Raw genomic sequence first — 22,771 nt, 5'->3', positions numbered from 1 at the left:
TACTGCACCACCTCTGTTTGATATATATATACATACACACTTTTGTGTGGGATATATTTATACTTATATTGTATATAGCTGTTAAATGTCCTTGTTTTTCTTATATTTCTCTTGTTTATTGTATATATTTCATATGTGTGTATGTACGATGAGAGTAATGTGTAACAAGAGTCAAATTCCACGTATGCGCACGCATACATGGACAATAAAGCTGATTCTGATTCTGGATCAAGTGAGTGCTGCTGCCTCCATCGGTATTCCCACCTAAGAAATCTACTGCTGTTGAACAGCTTAGAGCATTTTGTGGTGAGGGGAGAGAGACAAGGAGAGACGTAGGGTAAGAAAAAAAAGTGGGAGTGGAAGAGAGGGATTTCAGTTTTGATAAGTTGCAGGAGGGATGATGGAGGGCACGGCTACTTCATACTCAAGTGGAATTCCAAATTAGAGGAAAGTGTCATGTTGAGTGGTGGAGAATGCAGCAAGCCTGAACTGTCTCAGCCATGGATCAGCCAAGGATGCATTTTCATTTGAACACAAAAGTCAGCCCGTGTAATTTTTAGACAGAAGTAAAATGGGCCATGCTGCTGAGTGTGACACATGTTAAGCACATGTTAAGAGCCTATATGGGTTAGTACAGGGATTCCCAAAGTCTGGTGCGCGAGCTGCCTCTAGGGGGTGTGCGAGAGGAAAAATGTAATGGTGGTCTCATGGTGCAGTCCTGTCTCCTAAAAATTACGTTCTCCCAAAACTAAAATGCATTCTCAATTACGTTTGACCATAAACGTATTTTCTCCCTGATTACGTTTGTGTTTGACGTATTACAAATACGTTTCTCATCAACATATCTTTGCTGTACTCTAGTCTTATTTTTCTGTGATCTGCCTCGCCTCTACCCCGCCACCCACAAGTTGTTGACCCGCGGCCTGTTCCGAGGGCTGAGAGACCCGACGATCGGGTGCCTCACGGCGGGGGCGGCTGGAGACCTTGCGTCCCGGCGCCAACGGGTGAGCGCCCGCCACTTGGAACCATAAAACCAAGTCCCGGATTTCACCCGGGGGATATTCTGGAGGTATTGTGACCGGGTGATGTGCCTCGTTGCTGGGGAGGTATGAGCCGAGAGTGGCGGGGTGTTATGGAGGTATATATTACAACTCGGTGTTGTTCCCGTGAGTCGATGAGCGCATTTCTGCCTGAGACAGGCGGCGTGTTGTGGTAGTATTCTGACCGCGTAATAGGGAGAAGGCGAGGCGGTGGTGGATAGGGAAAAAAATGTTAAAGAGATGGTGGAATGTATGATTGGAGAGAGAGAAGCAAAAATCTGGTCAATCTTCTGGTGTACGCCCGTTACCTTTTCGAAGGCACGGTGCAGGAAGTTTTTTTTGTCTTTTTTATCTTGTAAACAAACGCCACGCGCGAGCAAACTGTTCTCTCATTAGTCCGATTTGTATGCGGCTATAAATAGGCTCTGTCTTTTTCCTTTGAATGTGATGGATATTGCATTAAGTCAGTGTTATCGCCTGGTTGATCTGGGTGGGAGAGAGGAGCTACATGTTGTACTTGGATGGGAGCCTGTGTCGCCTGAAGGTAATTCATTTAAACAGAGCTCTCCTCATGGACCTACAGTATGTTAAAAGCTCTGTAGACTATCCGACGATGAATGGTTGTCGGGGGATTTTTTGTTATCTGACTCAGACAGCACATTCATCTATTTTCCTCCTGTGGTCAAGTTGAATAGCATTACATTCTCACCTGGCCTCGCCTGGCCTGTTAGATCAGACCATACAGTACAATTGTCACAGCTCTGCCACGATTATCCTGTTTTTTCCACGGCTCACTCACCTAATCAGTTTATTCAGTGCACCTGCCAGTCACACCTCGTCAGCTCATTACTCTCACCTGCTCACTCTGCTGCATAAACGCCAGTCACACACACACTCACTGCCAGATCGTTCTCCGCTTCCATGCAAGACCTTCCAGCATATACCTGTGGATAGTAACGAAGTAGAAATACTTCGTTACTGTACTTAAGTCGTTTTTTTGGATATCTGTACTTTACTTTACTATTTATTCGTGCTGGGCACCGATTTAAATATTTTATCGCGATTAATCGCATGGATTCTTTGCGATTAATCGTGATTAATCACATTGTTGCAGCTGTTGTTGCAAAGCTGCAGGTCTGCTGAGACCCTCATTTAAATCAAGATTGAAGACTTTTCTGTTTGTGCAAGGCGTACACTATAAAACGCAGATCGGCAGAGATCTTTTCCAGACGTGGTTTGTGTGCGAGTAATTGCAGAATTGCGGCAGTGTATGGTTGATTGCGTGCAGCGTAATGTCTCAGGGAGACATCGATTATTGTTTCAATGTATGTTTTAAATCTCCTTTACTTTTGCCTTTATGTTTTTAATGGTTTCATGTGAAGCACTTTGAATTACCTTGCTGTTGAAATGTGCTATACAAATAAACTTGCCTTGCCTTGCCTTGTTATGGCAAAGTTCAATAATGAATTCAAAAGTAGTGTATTGCGCACTTCTATTTTAAAAGTACTGCTATATGAACAAAAGGGCAATAACATTTGGTTCACGAGATGCAGGTAGCATGTTTTATACTTAATGTGAATATAATTCATACTTTGTTGGTATCTTATTCTGAAAACCGGATGTTCGTCTGAAGAAACCGGATGTTGTCTCACGGTAATGTTTCCGCTAACTTTCAAAGTCCTTCGCTCTTCTTGTCATCCTCTTGTTGTAATGTATATGTATTGTCTCTTGTCTTTCAATTTAAAAAAATAATTATAATTATAATAAATTTAAAAAATGCGTTAACTCGCAATAAAATAATTGTCGGCGTTAATTAATTAATGCGTTAACGCGAAATTAACGCGTTAACTTGCCCAGCACTACTATTTATATTTCTGTTGACTTTTACTTTTACTTCACTACATTTTGCAAAGAAAACTGATACTTTTACTCCAATACATTTCCCCTGAAACCTTCGTTACTTGCTACAAAATCAAATCTATCTTTTGAAACAAAATGAATCATGAGACCAACGTCGGGGACTGTGGTGGAACACAGACTACAAGCAAGCAGGTTTGGTGAATCAGTGGTCCTAGCTTGCAAGTTAAATCATTGTTTAATCACGTTAATGCACAATTGCAAACAAGTGCTCTCAAAGCTGCGGTGTTTTGATTCCCAGTGATGCCCAGGATGCTATATGCTATAAGCTAGCGAGCAACTACATTAGTATAATTCCACTCTACGATGACTGATTTCATGACTGAAGCAGAAATGGAAGCACCTGCTACTCCCGCAACAAACCACGGTGGTGACGAAGACCAACACCCGTGGATCGCTAGTGAGTTAGTGAGCTGAGGAAGTGTTGACAGTTCTGAGATTTTGTTGATTCATCTTAGCTATAATTATTGCAGCACTAGTTGGCTAACGTTAGCTAACTTAACGTTAGCTAGCCACCACACCATAGGATTGACAGGAGCCGCGAGAGCGCAGCATTAGGGGAATACTTCCCAGCTGTGCGCAAGCTGTCTGTGAAGCTGAACACACCTCTACCTGCCTCAGCGGCCTGTGAAAGGCTATTTAGCATCGCAGGACTAGTCTTCAGCCCAAGAAGAGCGAAACAGAATTTTCGCAATTTTGAAAACCAGCTTCTTTTGAAGATGAACAGGACATTTTTCAGTTTCAAGTAATGCAGTGGTTCTCAAACTGTGGGGCGCGCCCCACTAGTGGGCCGCGGTGGTATTACACGTGGGGCGCAGGGGGAAATGCAGAATTTTTGTATTTAAAAAAAAAAAAGTAATTACGTAAACAATTACGTAATTGTAGTTCTTTTTTGCATTGTTCTAACAAAGTGATTGCACATTTTATTTGTTTTTGTCTGATGGAGCAATCTGGTTTACTTAAAAGTGATTGCAATTTTCTTTATTCTATTATTTGAAAAAGCACAGATGGAGTCACAAAATGTTTCAATACAAATTCAACATAGACCATTTTGTTACAATTTTGTTGGGGCGGTGGGGCATGAACATTTTTCTTCCTCCAAAGTGGGGCGCGACAGAAAAAGTTTGATGTTCATGTTGTCAGTGAACTCCAGGTGGGGGGAGGATGGGGAGAGTGTGAGAGAGGATTGCAATCCAAAGTATGGACCCGAAATAGCTGGGGAGGGAGGTAAAGACTCCGTGTCTAGGAAGGGTGGGGAAAGTGGGAGATCAGAGGCGAAGGCGGTCCCTGATGATGAGGTTGGAGACTCCTCCTACACAGAGGAAACTAGTGAGAGACGAGTGATCGACGCTGATTCGTTTTACTTTTTACGTTTGGTAGCCTTGAGAGACCTTAGTCTGCAAGTATTTCTTTATGAAAATATGTACGAAGATATATTATATTCGCTAATGCTAATCGCAGTTAGCATTTCCCCATTGGCGGTAATGTTAAAATTAGCTTAGAAGCTAGCGAGTCGGACCTGTTGCATGATGTTGTGCCCTAAAAGATGGAGCAAATGCCCTAAAGAATTGATAGAGGGCGAAGATGATGTCCCTGTTTTTTAGATAAGTTAAGGTTTATGATCATTATATAACTAATGTTTAATGCATAGAGTGATTTAACAAATGTAAAAACTGATTATAATAATGTTCTGTGAACCGGAGCTGAGATGTGGAAAAAGTGTTTGTCATGGTGTGTCAGCAGACCGAGTGAGTCAGGAACAGATGTTTTGGGCGTAGGTCAGGAAAACAGTCATGAGACTTGGAATACTGCTGCAAGAGATCACTCACACAGGCAAGAGGGAAAATCGGTACTTTCCAGAAACAAGGGCACACACAAGAGGGTGGGGAAAGGATCATGTGTTCAGAATAGGAGGGAGGGGAACAGATAGCCCAAATCAAGGATAAAAGGAGACGCTTGCAAGCCCCAAAACGGGATTTCTGCACGGGCCGTCCAGACGCTCTGAGAAGAAGATACGGATGATTGCAACTATTCGAGGACTTCGTCTCTGTTCACGGAAAGAAGACCGCTGTTCGTGGACAAAGATTGAAAGACGGAGGTTTTCCTCTCCCCACTGCTCGACTTTAACAACTGAACAACGGAGGAACGCGGCAGCCCTAGAAAGACTTTGTACTGAGCCTTGAGGACTGTTGAACGGACTCCGCTGCGAGAGCAGGAGGAATCCGAGGGTCTGGCCGGACCTTCGCTCCTAACAACTCCAAAATAACTTTTTCACCGAACCATTGAAGATCCAGCTCCAACCGAGCCGTCTCGGCATCTAAAACTAATGAGTATAATCTAAGAAGAAAATTAAAGTAACGAATCAAGTGTAGTAACATTTTATGTGAGCTGTAGCTTAACCCTTGCTAACTAACTAAATATAACCTGCAATAAATATCTAATCTGCATTTAAAGTAAATTTCTCAAGTGCATTTATTTGCTCAAGTAGTAAAAGTTCCTCGTGGCAGTAAAAAGTTAAATCCATTGTATGTCTAACAACAGAGTTCTGTAAGGTTATCCTAGAGACCGAATCCACTTAACAATCCCTTACGGTTTTAGAAGTAATCCTCGCCGTTAAAACCTAACCTGGCATTTACCAAGAGCACAGATCCAGAAGAGGGAAGCTGCCATAACCGACGCGACTGGTAGGAGCGCCCGGGGCCAGGCTGGTCTATCGGCCGAGTGCACTCAGACCGGAGGAAGCAGGGTAGACGTCGGAAGTAACGGCAGTGAGCAGAGCCAGGCGAGTTCCCTCGCAAGAACACCAGCTCGACAATCTTTTAATAGAGAGCTGAGTCAGTAAGTAGCCCCGTATCGGGCCAGAAGTACCCCAGGATCTAACAGCCCCCACGACAACAACACATGGAAGCGAGTGATCGACGTGTGTTGACCACATTTATGGACCATAATCGAGTAAACGTTTCTGTGTAATTGTTGATTTTAAAGTAAAGTTGATGTGAGAGAGAGAGAGAGATATATAGACAGACAGACCGGTAGCGCTGTAACTCAGTCTGAAAAATAAAACTTCGAAAACTTTCCACGAACTGTGTCTGTTTGAGTTTATAGAGGAAGATCTTAAGTATCAAATACAACCTTTCATTATTAAAGACTACTTAATTACTCTGTCATATTTTTTTTAACTATGCAAGCAATCCACTTCCTGTTTACACCATCATGCGCATGCCCAGTGTACGTTAATGGTCACGTGCTGTCCGCCTTCGAAGGCTGCCGTGTGGATGCTCCAATAATGCTGAAAACTCCCGTGTGGACGGAGATCGGTTCTATTTGAGAACTCTGCATCTAACGAGACACGGCCTAGTGTGGATATGGCCTTAAACTATCCCTGGTGTCTGTCGTACTGCTCCTGGGTCCTTACCACACCTGTTACAACATGGCTCAAGTGATTGCATTCTGTTGAAATAAAGAATTCCCATCACAACTGACACTGGAATTTAAGCCTTTGTAATTTGTAAAGATGGTCTCCTGCACTTCTGCGGCCGCCAACAAAAGCCACAGTGCATGCAAATACTTTCACACACACACTTCTCTCTTAAAGGTGCAATACGCTCCTGACTTGTCCTGCTTTACATTAAATAATGATCATAATGTACCAGCAGGGAACAATAGAGCACCACCGTGCACTAGATTTATACAGTTTACTGTATTTATACTATATAATTAGTGGTGTTCGGATCAGCCCTCACGGTTCGGATCTCTCGTGAACCGCGGATCAATTGAGTATTTCTTTTCTTTTCTTTTTACAGTGTAATCATCACAGTGTGTAGTTAGCATTTAACTTCGGAAGTCATGGCGAGCGGAGGACTTGAGACACCCCCGGCGTCATTTAAGTCGCAAGTTTGGGAACATTTTGTCTTCCCTGTAACGTATAATGACGGATGAGGGTGGTGGACGAAACCGTTACGGTATGTAGGCGTTATTTAAAGAGAAAGACACACGACAACGGCAAAACATCGGCATGTCCACACATATGAAGAGCCACCATCCATCCCGTCTGTCAGCGACAGGGACACTCCGTTGTAGAAAACAAAGGATTTCAAAATCTGGTTAAAATGCTTGAGCCACGCTACGAAATCCACTCACGCACCCACTTCAGTGTGAAGCTGTTCCAGGCCTCTATGACACACGTGTCAAACTCAAGGCCCACGGGCCGAATCCGGCCCGCCACGTCATTTTATGTGGCCCGCGAATCCACCAGCAAAAAAAAAAAAAAAAAATTTTCTTTTTTTTTCTTTTTGTCTCCCAGACAATGTAGATATTCTCATCTTTTTGAAAATAATGTCACAGTAATGTAACATTTGAATGACATAACCTGGCAGGAAGTAAACAGACCCAAGTTGTTGCCGAGCAGTTCAGTTCAGTGTAAACAGTGGAAGCTAGCTCACTGGCTGTTTCTTTCTTTCAGTATTGATGAAAGGACGAGGATATCAACAGACCTCATGTTGCACTTAAACTTAACAGAATTGAATATTCTTGAATGTTTTATTTTTATTTATTTATTTAATTTTGTTTCAAATTGGACATCTTCAATATTTTTTGTTTTTGTGTAAGACTATAGCCCAAAGTTCTTTGCTTTAAGTGTTCTTGAAGTTCTTTAATTAATAAATGGAAAGCAAAGTTATATTTGACTCCTCCCCTTTTCTTTGTTGATCCGAATAATGATCCGAACCGTGACTCAAGAACCGTGATCCGAACCGTGAGGTTTGTGATCTGTTGCACCACTTAATAGCTGCACTTGATATAGAGCAACATAATGCACATGTTCTCTAGCGCCACATAGTGGATACAGGAACTGCTGGAATAACACCACATAATTTCCAGCGTCGCACAGTCCTCGCGTGAGAAACACATTTCACTCTGGGACGCGTTGTCGAAGGCGGTGGCGTCTGTCCTGACAGTACCCCCGAGACGCGGGAAGGTGCGAGGGCCCGTACATCGCTGCTTGCAACTTTAATTTTTATTGCACCACAGAGGACACATCTTTTTTGTGAAAAATCATAAATCATAAGCTCCTGTTGAAGAAAAGTTTCTTTCAGGTCCAATTCTGTGACTGGTTCAGATGAGTTTTATTCACTGCGCAGTGGAGACAGAAGTTCACAACAAAGGTGTAGAACTCTCTCTGACCAGAGAGAGTTCTGACCAGAGAGAGTTCTGGCCATGATTATATACAGGGTTACAGGAAATAACAGTGAAACAAAAGTTGTGGGTTGGGCTAAGCTTCTCAGGAAGGACAAGGTGATCGAATGTATCTGTACCCAAGATGTGTATTCGTTTTCAGTCCAGGGAGCGAGTTGGGTCTAGAAACTCAACTTGCTCTGTAGAAGTGATTTGCACAGGCTCAATACAGGTCTGTTTTATTAATGGAAAGGCCTTTGATAAATTGAGGTGTGACCTCTGGTCTGGGCTTTCTTCACAGTACACCAAAAGGTTTCACGAACAGGTTTTTACTCAAACGCCAGCCTAAAAAGGTGGGTTTTGAGCTGGTTCTTAAAAGTATTCACAGTATCTGCGAGGCGTAGAGTTGCAGGCAGAGCATTCCAGAGCCTCGGGGCCACTGCCTCAAAGGCTCGGTCACCACGGGTCTTAAATCGTGTGCGTGGGACTGACAGAAGACCTAGAGCGTTTGACCTGAGAGTGCAGGCGGGTGAATAGGGGCGAAGTAGATCAGCTACATAAGTCGGAGCCTGACCGTGAAGTGCTCTGTAAGTGATGGTGAGAATTTTGAAGTGTATCCTAGATGCTACAGGGAGCCAGTGGAGCGATCGGAGTACGGGGGTGATATGAGACCGTCGATTTGTCTTGGTGAGCAATCTGGCGGCAGCGTTTTGGATGACCTCCAGACGGTTAAGAGCAGATGCACTGAGTGATGTGAAAAGTGAGTTACAGTAGTCAATGCGAGAAGAGATAAGTGTGTATGATCATCTCTAGTTCAGGTGTTGATACTACACCTATTGATTGTGTTGATTAACCCCTATAACAGAAATGTACTACCATCTACCATCTACCACTATTGTGAATGATTTTTATTGTGATAAAATCCTATATCGCCCCGTCCCTACTCAAAGCTGAACCACAAACCAGCTGACTGTAAAACTGTAGCTCTGCCAGTCAGCATGTTTATCTGTAGTCGAGTTGAGTAAAGCTTTCATGTCTCTGAGGGGAGGTATCAAACCCGGTGAGAAACGTGTTTACTACTGTACTATGTTACTGACCGCAGTCCTGATGAGATGTTGACACAGTGCAGATAAGAACATGTTCCACCATTTATCATTCAGCCACCACCAGTTCAATATTATCACTGCTTTGTTATACCCATGGAACTCATTTGTGGATCTGATTCTCTTACTTGGTTTGTTGGACTTGGATTGTTGGTTTCTTCTTTCTTTTTTTCTTGACCATCATCGTTAGGATGAAGAACTGTATCATCTGTTCTGATGAAAATAAATGCCTTCAGCGTTGCTCCTGGTGGTTCTTTGGGCCTCTCATGTGGAGCTGCTGTACTTAGTGGCCAACAGCAGAAGACGAGTTATAGTTGCAACAATGCATTTGGGAACAAGATGAATTAAACGCTACCTTATCTCTAGAATTAAAATGGTTCTCAATACATTTTCAAAAATTGCCACAAGCTGGTTGAAAGATGGACAAAATATTGGACAATAAAACAACAACAAACTAGAATAGAGAACGTTACATGGAGTTCTGAATCCATAAGAGGCAGCCTGATTATCTTAGGTGAGGGTGAGAGTCAAAAAGGTGTTCCTTATTGATCCCTCATTTCTATTTCTCTATGATCTCAGTTCAACACGTTCGTAGCAGCAGGACTTATGACATCCAATGTGCAGCTTACACAAGTGTGGTGTGGAAACTTGAAGCCTCTGGCACACATACACTAAAAATGGACTTTTCAGTGAAGTAGAACAAACTTTATGTCGAGCAGTTCAATATTGCAGTTTAATATTGCATATGCAATATGGATATTCATAGATTCTGGATATTTCAATGAGGGAGAAGGGGTAGATTTCATTTGAAGAATTTCTAACAAGGTAATGAACCTTTTGAGATGCTGTAAGTATTCTACTATACTGTTGAATGTCCTGAAAGCAGACGAGGCATGTCTGTGGTGACTCACATACAGGCCGTAGTACAGGATAGGGAGAAGGAATGTTCCTATGACTCAGATGCAGCAACGAGATAGTGAGACAGCGTGCTTCAGAACACAAAAACAAGTTCATTCCTGAATGAGAAAGTTGTTTCTTTCCTGGCCTCCGTCCAGATTCCTCCTGCTAATGTTCCTAATGTTGCTAATGCTGCATTATACAACTCTAGAGCTTCACTGGACAGGTTTTAGAGTGAAGCTGCTAATAGCAGGTATTCTGAGCACATAATCATTCTTCTCATGGGTGAAATAGTAATATTTACACTACCATCCACATAGATAGTGTTATGTTGATGAATTCTTTTGTGAGATTGTAGCATAAGAATCTATTCAGGTTAAAGGCACAAACACACCGTTTTATATTGTTCAGTTATTAATGAATAGCAACCTTCCAAACTGAGAGTGGAGGAAACCATTTGATTTATCAAATGACACTTTCAATTATTGTATCTGATTCTTAACATTTTCAATTCAATAGCAATAATAATAATAACAATAAAAGCGTCTTGTGAGTAAGCGTGTGCAGACTTTGTTTTCTCGTTTTGCTCAGGTGGGAACATGTGTTGCGGCGGATGCAAACCCTGCAGCTACGATCACATGGAAGAAGAATGGAAAGCTGTTGGTAGCCGATGGGAAAGGTAACGATGAAACCTTCCAACAGTCCCACTAGATGCTGTCATACAGAGATGCCCCTGCGTGTTCTTGTACAGTGACAGGAGAGTGAAAATGAAATCATAGTGTATGGTAGTTAAGACAATAGAAATATGTAATTCACTTTTGTTTACTTGTCACTGAAGGATGCAATAATATGACTGTTTACATTTGTATTGGACTAACTCTTGGAACAGACAGTAACAGATGGAGTAAACATTATGTGAACGTTTGGCGAGTAAATGCCTGAAAGTAAAGACAATCATAGAAGTGTTCTTAAAAGGCAACTTCAACACTTTTCTGTGATTGCTAACTTTAAATCATCTGGACTGGTTTGATACAACAAATCTGGTTTTGCTGCTAAACCAAAGAAGGCTGTTTGCTATGCTTATAGCATTCAGCCAATCACTATATGCTGTGTGTTTGTCATCTGACGTTCCCTCCCTTCGTCTGCAGCCGTTGTGATCAACCCAAGCATGAAGGTGGATCCAGCCACAGGCCTGTCCACCACCTCGTCCACCCTCCAGTATGCCGCTTCGAAGGAGGACGCTGTCTCTGTCTTCGCCTGTGTGTCTTCACATAAGCTGAGCAGTCAGGAGACAGAGCTGGAGCCCTTTCCCGTTCACTGTAAGTGGAAAACAGCGCCGCCACCAGGCTCCATAGCTGTAGTACACCCTGTGCCTGCTCTACCTGCCGACATGCAAAAGGTTGTCAAGAGGATTGAGTGTTTTATCTGCGGTAGAGTGATACTTGTTGAATGATCTGACAATAGGGGGATGTTTATTAAGGCTTTACAGCACTTTTAGCTGGGTTTGTCTATATGTAATAAAGGACTGCGCCACGGTTCTGTGCAATGGAAGAGAAGCAGTACCACTGCACTGGAGGGAATGACGGTTTATACCAACAGTCACTACAGACAGACAGACACACACATGCACACAGAAATACCAATGAAAAGATGTATTTATGGAAGTTAGCCTGTTATATTAAAAAAAAATATTAACTGCAACAATCAAGTCAAATAAATGACTTTAAAGTTTTAACCAAAAAAATTCCCACATTGATCCATAAGTAATATTTCCTCCCATAAGCCTTTCTCGTGCAGGATGAGGACAAGCTTGCAGTTCCAAACTGTTTCTTCAACCAATATTCCAAGTTCAGTAACAGATAAACACTTCCATTCCTCCTTAATGTATTATTTGTTGAAGAAGTGGCTACAACCATCCTATTAAAAGCAGTCTATCAAGTTGTGTCCATGAATGTTAGCATGCTCTTGAGGAAGACAATGACGATTCGAGCACACTCACTGTCAACAGCTGAATGTCTGAAATGCATTAGATACACTTCCCTGTAAATGATTCACAAACAAAACACACCATGATTCAACACAAGAAAAATGCTCCTCAAGCTTCTTTCTGATTAATGCAGCTAAAGTCTGAGTTTAATTAGTTAAATTGAATGAACAGAATGAAATCCTCTCATAGGCTGACGATAGCAGCTCCCTTAATTCAGATGTGGGAACTGTTGTGAGTGGTGACATTCCTGTTTTAATGCTGCAAACTGCTCTGATTAGCCAAATCAGTTTTATAGAGGAGGAACCTTGCTAGTCCACCTGTGAGATGTTTAATGAAGATGCAGTCTGAATCTGCCTTATGCTGCGTTCACACCGGTCGCGTTGATTTTTTGACGCACTGCAAAATCGCGTCCAACGCGCCGCCGGTCGTGTTCACACCAAACGCCGCAAAATCGCGTAGCGCCGGAGAGGGGGCGTGGTTTATCGACTGGAAGCCGTTCACCTGGCCGTCATTTCTTTCCGCTTTCAACCGTGAAAGGAATAAGGACAATTGCTGCTTTGTACGTGTTGTGGAAGTCCCTCAAACGTCGGAATGCCAAACACCGTCATGTCTGGTTCATAATATTGTTCAGAGGAGCTCCGTGGATTTCATCGAGCTGTATTCACTGTCTAGCAAGCCACCGGTCGCTGTTTACTACAGCTGTAGGAACACAACATAAACTGATTTGGCTGTGATTCAACGGCAATAAACCGACAAAAAGGGACTCCGAAATAACTACATAATGATGCCGATTTGTACTTGTCTTCTCCGACAAAAAGGGACTCCGAAATAACTACATAATGATGCCGATTTGTAGGCTACTTGTCTTCTCAATGGAGCTCTGATGGATCGGTGCTAGGCTATGCTAACATCGTAGCAGCTCCACCAGCACTCAATAACGTCATGTAGACGTAAATACGGCAGCGTTTATTCATTGTTTGTACCGTTTGGTTTACACACACACATGTATACACATAGTTTGGTCCGGTCTCTGTTGATATGAGGTATCGTAGAGCTCTGGGTGAACACAGACGGCTACAGGATTTATTTCCTGATTCAACAACGGCAGGAAGTCAGTGATGACAGGGGGAGCAACTCAACGCTGATAGGCTAGCGCGCCACAGCGTCACGGGATTATTTCGCAGAAGTTGAAAAATTTCAACTCGCGCGTTGGCGATTTTGCGGCGTCCAACGCAAAAACGCGTCCAACGCGCCATCGCAAAATCGCGGCGCGCCAGTCTCATCGCGTCTGTGCATAGACTTTGTATGTAATCTCGACGCGCGTCAAAAAATCGACCGGTGTGAACGCAGCATTAGAACAGTAGCACCATTAGAATGACTTTCGTTATGCCTCAGCAACAGCCGGGGCCAGAGGCATAATCATTTTAAATTGTGTTTTTGGGTTGTCTGTTTCCGTCTCATGAACACCATATTTCAGGAACGCCTGAGGAAATGTCTTCAAATTTAGCACAAACATCCACCTGGATTCAAGGATGAACTGATTTTAGTGGCCGAAGGTCAAAGTCACTCTATAACTCTGTATAACACTGTATAATGTACAGTGCCTATAACAAGTATTCACCCCCCTTGGATGTTTTCCCCTTTTGTTGCTTTTATACATGAAATCATGGTCAGTATAATTTGTTTTTTTTGTCAAGAATTTGCAAAAAAAAGCTTCTTTCATGTCAAAGTGAAAACTGATTTTTACAAACTAATGTCAATTAATTAAAAATATATACGGTAAAGTAAATGATTGCATAAGTATTCAGCCCCTTAAAGTGACTGACCTAACTTAACAGAAGTCCAGCTAGTTGATGCAGCAGTGTCACAAGTAGTGAGATGGAGATCACCTGAGTGCAGTTGATGTGTGTCAAGTGATTGTCGTATAAACACACCTGTGTCTGGGAGATCCAGTCTCTGGTTCATCAGTATTCATGCTACAATTGCAACATGAAGACAAAATAACATTCCAAGCAACTCAGAGAAAAGATCATTGAAAAGTACAAGTCAGGAGATGCTACACAAATATTTCCAACTTACTGGACATCCCACAGAGTTCAGTTCAGTCCATCATTCAGACATGGAAGGAGTATGGCACTTGCTTACATCTCCTAGAGCTGGCCGTCCTCACAAACTGAGTGACCTGGGCAAGAAGAGGACTGATGAGGGAGAACACCAAGACACCTAGGACCACTCTGAAGGAGTTCAAAGCTTCAGTGGCTCAGATGGGAGAGACTGTACATACAACAACTGTTGCCCGGGTTCTTCACCAGTCGAAGCTGTATGGGAGAATGGCAAAGAGAAAGCCACTGTATAAAGAATCCACCCAAAGGCATGTGGGAGACTCCACGGTCAACTGGAAGAAGGTTATTTGGTCTGAGACAAACATTGAGCTTTTTGTCCATCAGACTAGACGCTATGTTTGAACTCCAAACACTGCACATCAGCACAAACACACCATGTCCAGCGTGCAGCATGGTGGTGGCAGCATCGTGCTCTGGGGCTCTGGGGATGCTCCTCAGCAGCAGGCCCTGGAAGGCTTGTAAAGGTAGAGGGGAACATGAATGCAGAAAGATATCGCCAAATCCTGGAGGATAATCTGACTCAGTCTGCAAGAGAACTACGACTTGGGAGAAGATTTATTCTCCAGCAAGACAACGAGCCCAAGCATACAGCAAAAGCTCCACAGAATGGTTCAAAGACAACAAGGTGAATGTTCTGGAGTGGAAGTCAAAGTCCAGACCTCAATCCAATCCAGAAGAGCTGTTCACGCCCGATCCCAGAGCAACCTGACAGAGCTTGAGCTGTTGATAAGAAGAATAGAGAAACATCTTAGTGTCCAGATGTGCCAGCCTGAGTGAGACACATCCACACACGCACTCAGTGCTGTGATTGCAGCCAAAGGTGCATTTACTAAATACTGACCTGAAGGGGGTGAATGGGGTGAATACTTATGCAATATTTACTTTACCTTATATATTTAGAATTAATTTAGATTATTTTGTAAAGAATCTGTTTTCACTTTGATATTAAAGAGGGTTTTTTTTTGCAAATTCTTGTCAAAAAAGCCAAATTATATTGAGCATGTTTTCATGTATAAAAGCAATAAAAGGATGAAACATCCAAGAGGGGTGACTACTTTTTGTAGGCATGCTAATTATGACACTTCGATGCAAATGTCTGATAGGATAAAAATGATGATGTGATGATATTTTGGATAGACTCAGGATCTAAAGTGAAACTTGAGTTGGTGGAAGCATACAACCGATCCCCGGCAGTAATTCTTGTTTGATCATATAACTTGTAAAGAGAAATTTAAGCTCTGAAATAGGGGACTCTTCCAAGACACCTTCAGTGTGGCCACATAGTCGTCATGAGTAAAACAAAAAACTCGGACACTGCAAGACATCTAGCTACAATAGACTGCATATAATATAACACGTATTCATTTACTTTGTGGTGACAGACAGCGTAATGGCCAGCTGAATTTGATATAAATGCATTCAAGAAGAATTCTGTACTTCATAGAAAAGGGACATAAGAAGAAAAATGCCATTTTGCGCAACTCTAACGCTAGCAGCCTCGTGCGGGGGGGAGGGGAGGGGGGAGCTGCGCTCATGTGATTGGTTGACAATTAAAATGTTGAAAAAAACGCATTTGCGAATCCAGCGATGTCAGAAGAGTCTCAAAAAACCCACAAATAAATGTGTAGCGATCCACAAAGAAATGCAGTGTGATCCACAAACAATTACATACAAATCCACAAACAAATAGAAAAAATCCACTCAGAAATACATACAAATGCAGAAATATATTTGTGATTTTCTTTTTACATTTATATAAATCGTAATTTATTAATGTGTGCACTGGAATGTATTTGTGCATCGTTCTGCCAGCATTTGTGTGTCAAATTTATTTGTAAATCCTTCTGTGTGCATTTGTGAGTCTCTGTGTGCATTTGTAAATCGAATATATTTGTGAGTCTTTCTGTTTGCATTTGTGAGTCTTTCTGTTTGCATTTGTGAGTCTTTCTGTTTGTATTTGTGAGTCTTTCTGTGTGCATTTGTGAGTCTTTCTGTGTGCATTATTGAGACTGATCTGACCCCATACTTTTGGCGTGTGGATGACTTTTCTTGAGATAGTTGGTTGAGAACATGGACTGTAGGATTGAACAACTTGTTGTGGGAGGCGGTTTATCACAAGGCTCTGGAAGCTGCACATAATGGCAACGAAGTGAACAATGTGCAGACTGAACCTGGCTAAAGGCAGTGGTGGGTGCATGTAATACTTGGGCCTTCACTGCTGTCCTGCAGCTGAAACACAACTACGGTTGTTATTTGTTTCGTGTAAAAATGAAGCCAACACCTGTAGATACACTAACTGCCGAGAGTGCGTCTCCTCTTTGCTCTGACTGCAGAGCGAGACTTCTGTGGGCGGCGGCGGAGGGGCTCATGGCAGCTCTCGCTGCTCGTTCACGACAATGCAGAACGTACATGCTTTAACGTCAAAACACCAGAAAATTCTCCATTAACACCAGAACAAGTCGCTAGATTTGTCGTTAGTAGCTTTTGACAAAAAAAAGTCTCCATGAGGGTTTGGAAAGTCGCCAGATTTAGCGAGAAAGTCGCCAAGTTGCCAACAATGCCACCTGCCAAATATGTCCCCAGAGCAACATTGGATGTAACAATAGTTCCTCTCACATATAAAACCAAACAAAAATCTTCACAAAAACAAGTTGTACAAATAATAATATATAAACAAGCCTATTAAAGCTACTGCAGATGTAAAAACAAACGCATTTAACTTACCAGAGCTGCTGTTCACTATTTAAAGACAAAGTGCGTCCTCCTTTCTTTGTTAACAAAGAGTTTAATCTCACGGTTGTTCAGTACATCCATGCGTTTTAGTTCCAGTAAGAAGTCCTTCTCCATTCATGGACGGTAGGGGTGCAACGGATCACAAACCTCACGGTTCGGTTCGGATCACGGTTCAGGAGTCACGGTTCGGATCATTTTTCGGCTCAACAAAGAAAAGGGGAGGAGTCAAATATAACTGCTTTCCATTAACGAACTTCAAGAACACTTAAAGCAAAGAACTTTGGGCTATAGTCTTACATGAAAACAAAAATATTGAAGATGTCCAATTTGAAACAAAATGAAATAAATAAATAAAAATAATACATTCAAGAATTCTGTTAAGTTTAAGTGCAACATGAGGTCTGTTGATATCCTCGTCCTTTCATCAATACTAAAAGAAAGAAACAGCCAGTGAGCTTCCACTGTTTACACTGAACTGAACTGCTCAGCAACAACTTGGGTCTATGTTTACTTCCTGTCAGGTTATGCCATTCAAATACACAATAATGTTTACCATTACTGTGACATTATTTTCAAAAAGATGAGAATATCTCCATTCTCTGAGGAGAGGGTAGACGTTTCTGTGGTGACTGGAATATTATTGGGCCTGTCTAGCTTCACTCTGATACTTCTGTCAGCACCTGAACCAGGTGTGTGTGTGTGACTCTCACAGAGGGGGCGTGTCTACAGCACCTGCCCCAGGTGTGTGTGTGACTCTCACAGAGGGGGCGTGTCTACAGCGCCGGACTAAGAATCACTCCGCCGTGGTGAAAGCAATCTCTACAGTCTTTTCCTTCTCGTAGAGGTCTGGAACAGCTTCACACTGAGTGGGTGTGAGTGGATTTCGTAGCGTGGCTCAAGCATTTTAACCAGATTTAGAAATCCTTTGTTTTCTACACCGGAGTGTCCCCGTCGCTGACAGACGGGATGGTGTCTCTTCATATGTGTGGACATGCCGATGTTTTGCTGTTGTCCTGTGTCTTTCTCTTTAAATAACGCCTACATACCGTAACGGTTTCGTCCACCACCCTCATCCGTCATTATACGTTACAGGGAAGACAAAATGGTCCCAAACTTGCGACTTAAATGACGCCGCGGCTTCTGACGTTCCTCCGCTCGCCATGACTTCACCGTTAAATGCTTCTAACCTGCTCCGTTCACGTGAACACTACTGCTTTATATCTGTTCACTGACACTCTGCATTGATATTCGGGGACTTGTTACTTGAAAAGGAACAGCAGCAGTTGAACTTTATTACACACTGTGATGATTACACTGTAAAAAAAATTAAAATACTCGATTGATCCGCGGTTCACGAGTGATCCGAACCGTGAGGGCTGATCCGAACAGATCACGGATCGAGCCGTGATCCGTGACATCACTAATGGACGCTCGTGAAGACAGTCGAGCCTCCCTAGTTGTATTTCTTGAATAGGTTTTAATGCGTTTGAGGGCTAAAAATGTCCGCTCGACAGAGGCAGCAGATTTTGGGATTGTCACCGCCAAACACATGTCAGGCTAGCCCACTGACCAATCACGTACTTGTAGGCCAGCTAGCAGCTCTGGCACGTCAAAGAATACACCCAACATATCAAACTAAAGATGTGATTGGTTGAACACTATGACAATCAACAATATCGTCCCCATTCACTTAAAGTGCACATGGATTCACTTGTGAGTATGCAGGCCTCGGGCCTCTCTTCTTACCTAGAGACACAGAGGTGAGATCTGATTGGATAAAAGCTCTACTTAAAACAAGCTGCACTGGAAGCAGAGTGTTGGGAACTAAAGGAGCGTGTTTGGGTTATCAGCATTTAAGAAACTGAATTCTTGACATCAATAGAATTATTGATGTATGTAACAATTATTAATGATTATTAATAAAAACGGGGCACCACCCTGCGAACAGGGACCAATAACCAAACGATAAAACTAAGTCTCATAATTAGTAGTCACTCATAATGTCAATAGTCTGCGTATGACTATACATTCAGTGACAGTGAAGGTTTTAAGTTCGAGCACAGGCTACTACATACAGTCTTATCAAATACATATGCACCAGTAATCACAGACGACTGCTCCTTAAAGTATAACAGAGTTTATTAAATCAAAATAATAAATGATCAGATCAATTAATATTGCAACCAACAAACGTTATCATACAATTTTATATGCCTAAACTAAAGAATGAATAAAATGGATGAGGGTGTATGTCTGTGGGTGTGTGTGTATGTGTGTGTGTGGGTCTGTGGGTGAAAAGGAAGAAGAGTCTTACAGCTACAGCTAGAGACTACAAAGATGGCGGCGTCGAGTGACGCTGGCCAAAAGGGGAGGGGCCTTAAGAACTACAGCTAGAAACTACAAAGATGGCGGAGTCGAGTGACTCGGACAAAATGGCGGTGAGACTGCTGTATGTAATCACGTGTGCCGATGCAGCACGTGTGTTGTGAGGCGATCGTTTCAACGGGGTTCCCCAGGGGTAGAGCTAGGAGCTGTGTGTGTTACGTGAGAGGAGGAAAGAGAAAAAGGTGGGGGTCATGAATCAAACTTCTGCGTGCGGTCCGCGTTGTAGTGAGAATGGGGAAGTGGCCGTATCGTACACAACGTGCCGTTGTCGGTAGAACTGCCAGCAGTTATGTACGATAGCCGAGATTCCACACTTCACTCACAGAGCTGATTTAATGAGGAGAGAATACTACACGAAGTGTAATAAAACAAATGAAAAGAAATCAAATAAATCCCAAGCAAACAGTCATAGTTGATACACAAATACAGCGGAACTTCTCTGTTCCGTAATGATTGCGCAATATCTCAATATCACGCGACAGTAACTTAAACACACAAAAACACGGGAATATCAACATATAAATGAATGGCCTGAATTAAATTTAAGTTAATTTAAGCTAAGCTATGCCCAAATGCCAAGAATCTTACTTGTCGATGCTTCGTTGCAACGTGGAAGTGTGGCAAAGTTGTCCTTTTTCTTCGAGAGGAAGGGGGGGGGGGGCTGCTTGCAGCGCGGCTGGTAGCGGGCGCTGTGTGTCGCACGGCTTTTGCTGGTGCGGCTTCGGTCCGTTGGCGTGGCTCTGGAGCAAACGCAGGTCCGATCTGTACTCGCTGCAGGGAGGACAGTTAACTTCGGATGAGACGACGCGTCTGCGCGTCTTACCGGGAATCCTCGGTCACGAGAGGAGCGAGGCTTCGTCGGGCTCCTCTGTGCCGGTTTGTGCACAAAAGAAAAAGAAACAAAAAGCAGAGAACGGATCGCGGATGCGGATTCGTCTCGCGGGCTGAGTGGAGCCGTACTCAAAGTGGAACACTGTCGTTTCGTCCAGCGAAATGGCTCGTGACCTGTCAGGGTTTGAGGAGGGGAGAAGGCCGTTGCGTCCTCGTGGCCTCCGTCGTGCTGGAGGCGGGGAGGAGAGGCCGATGTGTCTTCATGCGTCCAGGACGAAGGTCCAGGCGAAGAGAGCGTTGTGTGTGCTCCCTGTTCGACGGAGGTCGAAGGGAAAAAGCCATGAGGTGGGGGCAGCAGACAGTTTTATAGAACAGTGGTTGAACCACAGGGGTCCTGGGTTCTCTTGGCCTTCGGCCAATGAGATTGCAGCGGTTACCATGGTTTCCTTGGGGGGGGGGAATTCACACCCGAGTGTGAAATTCCTTTGCTCTTATCAAACTACAAATCAGGATGAAACCCTTGCTTGAAAAAGTCAAGGCCTGACTCTCTCCGTCCACAGCACATCCCGAAGCCATATGGTCAGACCCCAACAAGAGCAACTGAGGAAGACAGGAGCTGTGCAATGAGAACATAAGATAATGGGAAAAATATTTTTATAAATTATAATACATGTAGTGTATTTAAGAAAAATGATTAAATTATAAAATAGATATAGCTTTGTGATGCTGTTTAGGCCAGCAGAGAAGGCCTTGCAGGCCCTGACGGCCCGCCACTGGCTCAAGGATTTTTCAGGATTTCAAGGTTTGGGGATTTCAAGGCAGTGCACATTTTATGCTCAGAAGCACATCCCTGAACTTTTGAAGAGCAGATGGAATGGGAAGCTCTGATCAATAAATGAAAGGAGGGATCTTGGAATGCAGTAGCAAGTTCATGGGGTTCCAATTTGTACGCTACTGAGGTGACTGTTTTTTCCCAGTTTAGTCCTGTGTAAGTAGTGTGGTCTCATAGACTGTATATATGAAGTGGATGTAGTAGGTAGTGGACATAGTCATTGTGACATCACCCATTGGTTTGGAGACATTTTATCATAGACTTCTACGTAACCAGAGAGCTCTCCCCCTGCTGGCTATAAGAAAGAATGCAACTTTAAGGCATTTATGCATCGACCTTACTGTTCAGAACCTGGGTGGTCTCCACACTTGGCTGATCAGAGGACTGAGAGGGTCACCTTTGAAATGTGATGGAAGATTATTTGATTGTTGTATGTATCTGTGCTGCTTGACGGTTGAATTGATCCAGTGTGAAACAGATTTATGTATTGTCTGTGAAGCTTTGATACGCATGCTTCTTCTCTTTTCCCTCAATTGCCCTCTGAACCCCTCAGATCCATCAGAGAAGGTGAGCCTCCAAACAATGTCCAAGGGACCCATTGTAGAAGGAGATAACGTGACGCTGAAGTGCCACGCTGATGGCAACCCTCCACCCAGCTCCTTTTACTTCCACATCAAGGTCAGTCGGAGCTCAAACTTCAAGAATTTGGTGATGATGGTTAAATTTCTAGTGTTGTACTTGCTATAGTTATTTTAAAAGCCCGACATCGATTTGACTTAGGTAAGAGTAATTCATTTCAATTCATGAAGTGGATCTCAACAAGAAATGCGCCCTGTCTTCCTTCTGTCTTCCTTCTGTCTTCCTCCTGTCTTCCGTCTGTCTTCCTTCTGTCTTCCTCCTGTCTTCGTCCTGTCTTCCTCCTGTCTTCCTCCTATCTTCCTCCTGTCTTCCTTCTGTCTTCCGTCTTCCTTCCGTCTTCCTTCCGTCTTCCTTCTGTCTTCCTTTCTTTCTCATTTCCTGATATTATAGCAGAATGACATAAGCTAACAGTGCATCTCTCCTCTCCCTCGTCCTGCTCTTCTCTCTCCACCAGGGCCAGAAAATGCTGGTGGAAAATTCGGACACCTACACTTTGTCCGCCATCAGCAGAGAAGCCGGGGGTGAATACAAATGCTCCCTGGTTGACAACGAGAAAATGGAGGCCTCCCAAAGTATCGTTGTTAGCTGTGAGTACTCGTGATATATGCAGAGCTGAGCATTTTGTACCACAATAAGGGACAAGACAAAAACCTCCAGCAGTTGTCCTCGCTTTGGCTTTGCCTGGAGCCACGGCTTCTCCTCCAATGCTCCCCCACACTCTTACACTTGTATTACAATCATCATATACATGCATGTACATAAATGAAATTTGATTAAACAACTCGTTCTACCCACTGAGCCACTGCGGCCCCTCCTTGATTCAAATGTATTTCCTTCCTATAAATAACAAGGCGCTCTTATTCACTGTAAATAGAGTCATGGTATCAGGGTAATGGTAATCAAATTGAGCCCAGCCTGGCAGGGAGGCAGATCACTGAGTGCCAGGCTGGAAGGAGGAGAACTCATTTGACATTTCTGACATAGAGTGAGCAAAAGTGTTTGGGTGGGCGAGGAGCTCAGGCAACTCAAAAGCTGTTTTTCCCTCCAACCATCCACCAGCACTCCCTCAAGTAATTATTCCCTTCTTCTCAGGTGTATGTTTCCAGCCTTCA

At 43.2% G+C, this 22,771-nt stretch overlaps 1 protein-coding gene across 2 annotated transcripts in view; it reads left to right on the top strand.

The window, feature by feature from the left end:
* alcama (activated leukocyte cell adhesion molecule a) overlaps window positions 1-22,771 on the top strand; it is a 136,460-nt gene that overhangs the window by 80,920 nt on the left and 32,769 nt on the right. For both annotated transcript variants that reach the window (XM_079283404.1, XM_079283403.1), the window contains exons 5-8: window positions 10,721-10,808; window positions 11,278-11,448; window positions 21,574-21,698; window positions 22,114-22,246. In XM_079283404.1, coding sequence (XP_079139530.1) covers window positions 10,721-10,808; window positions 11,278-11,448; window positions 21,574-21,698; window positions 22,114-22,246 — 517 coding nt within the window. The remainder of the gene's footprint in view (window positions 1-10,720; window positions 10,809-11,277; window positions 11,449-21,573; window positions 21,699-22,113; window positions 22,247-22,771) is intronic.

This window comes from Melanostigma gelatinosum (assembly GCF_949748355.1).
Source record: "Melanostigma gelatinosum genome assembly, chromosome: 14".
In the NCBI taxonomy this organism is placed as follows: Eukaryota; Metazoa; Chordata; class Actinopteri; order Perciformes; family Zoarcidae; genus Melanostigma; species Melanostigma gelatinosum.
The sequence above is the reverse complement of the archived record's forward strand: the minus strand, read 5'-3'. Positions and strand labels throughout refer to the sequence as shown.